General features: G+C 32.7%; 1 protein-coding gene across 1 annotated transcript; it reads right to left on the minus strand.

Moving 5' to 3' along the window:
• Window positions 1-2,282: 2,282 nt before the first annotated feature.
• On the minus strand, window positions 2,283-4,846 carry LOC101890309 (ribonuclease kappa). The gene is made up of 3 exons (XM_005180890.4): window positions 4,635-4,846; window positions 4,284-4,403; window positions 2,283-3,456 (listed from the first exon to the last, which is right to left on the minus strand). The coding sequence occupies exons 1-3, from the start codon at window positions 4,701-4,703 to the stop codon at window positions 3,358-3,360; spliced, it is 288 nt and encodes a 95-aa protein (XP_005180947.1). The 5' UTR covers window positions 4,704-4,846; the 3' UTR covers window positions 2,283-3,357.

Raw genomic sequence — 4,846 nt, forward strand, 5'->3', positions numbered from 1 at the left:
TTGTTTGTGTTTTCAAATATTTATGTCAATTAGAAGGTTTGTATTAAAAAATGTACATCGGAGGAAACAATTTTGTTAATGATTATATGGCCTTTGAAACAATTAAAGACTTTTTAGGATATGAAGTGCAGTTTTCAGTATCTCTTAAGGTTACAATATACATGTACTAGCAAGTACCAACAACTTCATCAGCGAAAAATTCGGCCCTTTTATACCCTCAGCCATATGGCTAGAGAGGGTATGTACAATTTGATACGGCCAAATCGTGCCCCATCGAAATAACGGTTTTAGACCCTAGGTCTTCGTTCGTTCGTCCGCCCGTCTGTCTGGCTGGTGCGCACAACGTAATATTATTATATAATTAGGTCGAGTTCGGAGATGGGCAATATCAGTCCACTTCTACTGGGACCTTCCCCTACAAAATGTTAACATTTTCAAAGAAAATAATTTACTGCACAGAAAGAGAAAGCATAATCTGATTTTGCTCCAACTTTGCAAATCCTAATATTTGCATCAGTGCTAGGTCATGTGCGAAAATGGACAATATCGGTGCACCCCATCAAGTACTTCCCCACAGAGGGAAGTAAGTGACCGATTGTCATGAAATTACACACATCAAAGTATGTTTATTAACCCAAGGTCTGCTGCGAAGATGGAATGTATCGGTCCACTCCATTAAGTACCTTCTTCACAAAGGGTCAAAATATTTAAATATTCATGAAGCTCATAAAACAAGAAACTAACATCCGATTCAATTCAGACGTGGCACTTCCCAATAATTTCATCAACACAAGATCTGTTATGAAGATGGTAGATACTCGACCATTCCTTCTGGTACCTTCCCCACAAAAGGCCAAAGTTTTAAATGTGCAAAACTATCATAAAATCCAAAATAAGCATCCGGTTCTCTTCAAACTACCCAATTCACAATTGTACAGATCGGACCATTTCTTCTGGTACCTCCCCCACATAGTGTTCAAGATTTTAAAAAACAAAAGGAAGTATGAATATGGAATACATCGGTCGAATATATCTGGTACACGCACATTTTAACTTTTTCTAAAAATGATCACATATTTTGTATAAAGTGAAGTAAGTAACCAATATAGTCCAAACCTGACCCATTCCTTTGGAACTTACTCCATGGAGAGTCAACCATTTGAATAATCATAACAGAAGTCAAAATATATTTAAATAATCAAATAGGCTGAGGGTTATTACTCAAAATTTAAAATTAGTTTAGTTTGAAGGTTTTATATAATATCTTAGTTTATTCTTTTCGGAAAGAATAATAGGATAATGTTTATCTGTTACACCAAAAAATCTTCAAAGTCTTTTATTTGAAGTTTTCCGAGTAGGGTATTAGTAAAACCACAATGGACTCACATGCGATTTTTCTGTTCAAAACCAATTCAACGTCTCCTAGAAACCATCAGAGGAGGATCCATACTAATGATGTTTGGAACTTGAATTCCTACCTTCGGACATTAATGGGCTAGAAATTCCACTATGATTTATCTTTTTATCATTAAAAGGTATTTAAAACTTAGCATTTTGTTTCTTGTAATGACGGTTTTCGGACAAGAATTTATAAATGCATTCGGTTCTCTGACTGCAAACTTTAAGCACTACGTAAGGGATTTCATTTTAGGTAGGAGGAACCAGATCTATTGGTATAATTGAATAATTCTCCTTATATTTTGGCATAATTTTGATATTAGATCCGATAACTGTCCACATGAAGCTATGACTTTCTATACCCTCCACCATAGTATGGAGGGTATATTAATTTTGTCATTCCGTTTGTAACACCTCGAAATATATAGTTTAGACCCCACAAAGTATAAATATTCTTGATCAGCATAAAATTCTATTTCGATTTAGCGATGTCCGTCCGTCTATCCGTCTGTGGAAATCACTCTAGCTTCCGAACGAATTGAAGTAGTTTGATAAGATTTTACTCAAATGTATGTTATGTCTGCAGGACTTTTGGTATAGACCCCATATAACGGTACCTCCCGATATTCAGTATTTTGGTTATTTTAGCGACAATATTCATCGAAATTGTTTCAAACTTGTTATTTGAAGTTCGAAATGGATACTACAGCCTAAGACAGTAAATTGTCTGTGCAGGTCCACGTCTCCGTATAGATACTTTACATGTTTACATTGCACCGAGCTGTGGTCTTTATATCTTGTTATTACAACAACCCACCCGCATTTCTAAACTACAATGAAAGTCAAATTAGTATTATCAATTAATAAAAACACGCAAATAAACATGAGTTTGTTTTGTATATTGATTTATTATTATAATAATCTTTATTGACAGTAATTATACATTATTGTGGGTTGTATTTTTTCATTTACTAACGCTTATATAATTTACATAAACTTCTCGGTTATTATTTTTGTGTATATCAATTTAACACAAAAAAAAGCTGGTAATTAATCGAATTTCGAATTTAGACAATATCAACGAAAAGCAATTGCAAAACAAGAAACTTACACACACTAGGATACACACACAACTATATATTAATACAAAATTTGTTTTACAATTGCTTTCGTTAAATATTAACTAATATTTTCGAATGAACTCTCAAAATATTACTGATATTGTGTTTAAGAACATACTGAGTATAAATCCAAAATAAAATGATAGCTATTAAAAAAACCAAGAAAAAAACAGATTTTATATTGAATCTTCTCTCAATTATACAGGTAGACAACAATGACTAAAATATTAAATAAACAAACAAAAAAATAAACACTAAACTGGAGGAAAAGAAAAATACTTGATATCTTGCAAAATAATTACAAAACATTGAAGAAATATGTTTTTGAAAACTTAGCATAAAATGTTTCTCAAATAGCACAACGGATGACGATCTTAAGGAATGTTGTTGGAAATAAAATATTTGCAGTTTCTTACTCGATAAATGAATAATACAAAATTAAAACACCAAGCGAAAATTAAACACAATTGCTTTTTGAAAAATCTTCTTTTGAGCTGGTTATTATTATTCAAGACAAAAAAAATGGGTGAATGAACAAATAAGAATTTTTTATATATGATCGTCATTGTGTTCTTGTTGTTGTTGTTTTTTGTGATTTACTTAATGTTTGGAAAACGAATTTGAATTTAAGTAACTAGACAACTAGAGTTTACATTGTTGTTGTTAATGAAGCAAACGTAACATCCAATTGCAGATTCTACATTTTGTGTCGTTGGGGAGGGAATGGTGTATTGGGATACAACAATGTTGTTCATGATGCTTAGTTTAATTTCCCCGTTTCTTCCTCTAATCTAAGTCTGCAACATCCCTCTGTACATGTTTTATTATCTGGAGAAACTTAGTTGGCAGTTACTCGACTGTTGACATAGAATTGTTGGGCAGATAACAATAAGGTCAGCACATAGATGCAAGCTGCAATCCAACAGTTGTAGGCGTTCTGAAAAAAATTAAATTATGTTAATGAATCACATATAGCACTACGATTATAATAATCTGTAAAAAATGAAAAAGAGTCTCAGATAAAAAAAAACCGAGATATTTATTCCTGGTAGATTGGCATTTATCACAACTTCTTAAAGTGTGCTTTTTAAATTTGTACTTAATTTATGGTTCATCAAATTAATGTGTGCATACACAAATTCTTTTCAATCGCAGTCTGTTCGATATCGTATTGGCGAGTTAACCACAGATAACATTTTATTTTATATTTGCTCTTTGCACAAAAATGTCTATTATAAAATGATACAAAATAGGAAAATGACGCCTAACATTGACAGCTACAAGTTCGCATATTATGGATCAATGAATCATAACTTCTGTCGTATTAGACGAAAGCGATGCAATCTGAAGATCAAAGAAACTACTAAAAATCTACATTTATGCATTTTTTAAAAAAATGATACTTCTGAACTCTTTTAAACAAACAACAAAAGATATGAACATTGTTATCAGCTAATGAAGTAGCTAATTCTTAATCATATTTTAACAAAAAAATCCTATACACAAGCTACAAAGGCTGTTATGCCATGAATCAAGTGAACAGATCACGAGAACACCATATTTAGATTGTTGTGAGGTTCGATGTGTGATTTTACGCAATTTGATTGGGATTTATCATAAAGCACGACACACGAAAATTGTAATATGATTTTAACCAAATTATTATTAAACTAGACTCAAGGTCAATCACGCACACTCACTGCATACCAATAAGGTTCTTGAATATAAAAACCATTACTAGTATCAAAATAAAAATAACATTACCTGATTGTAAGCATTGTTGGCAGCTGTATAGAATGCATCCAAACTATGGTATTCCTCCTCAATGGGCAAATCCTCAATCAAGGCTACACTGTGGATATAGAAGAACAAGCCCATCAACACCTAAAAGAAAAAGTAGTATTTATTATGTCTTTCCAAAATGTATATTTTTCTGTTGAAAACAATAACATCTTATCCACTGTCGCCACTCCACCCTTTTTTGCGATGGAGACACTCCAATACAGTTACGAATTCTTTTCGTCATACGCCAGCCATTGTTTCGGGCAAAACAGTGCTCGCCATCATCATATTCATATCTCTACACACAAAACACTTTTTCTTTTCACTACTCACCAATTGGATAATGCCCCAAACGGAGATGATCAAACCACAGAGGGACAGTTTAGGACCACAGATTTTCATTTTGCCTGTTTTTTGTTGGATTTTTTACAGATGGGACTCGAACAATATATCGCCTTGATTTTTTTCGTATTTTCCTGTTGGGAAAATTGGAATTTGCGAAGTATACGTCAAGTCAGGTGAAAATCATGTGACAGTTGTCGTTG

The sequence above is a fragment of the Musca domestica genome, unplaced genomic scaffold (genome assembly GCF_030504385.1).
Source record: "Musca domestica strain aabys unplaced genomic scaffold, Musca_domestica.polishedcontigs.V.1.1 16, whole genome shotgun sequence".
In the NCBI taxonomy this organism is placed as follows: domain Eukaryota; kingdom Metazoa; phylum Arthropoda; class Insecta; order Diptera; family Muscidae; genus Musca; species Musca domestica.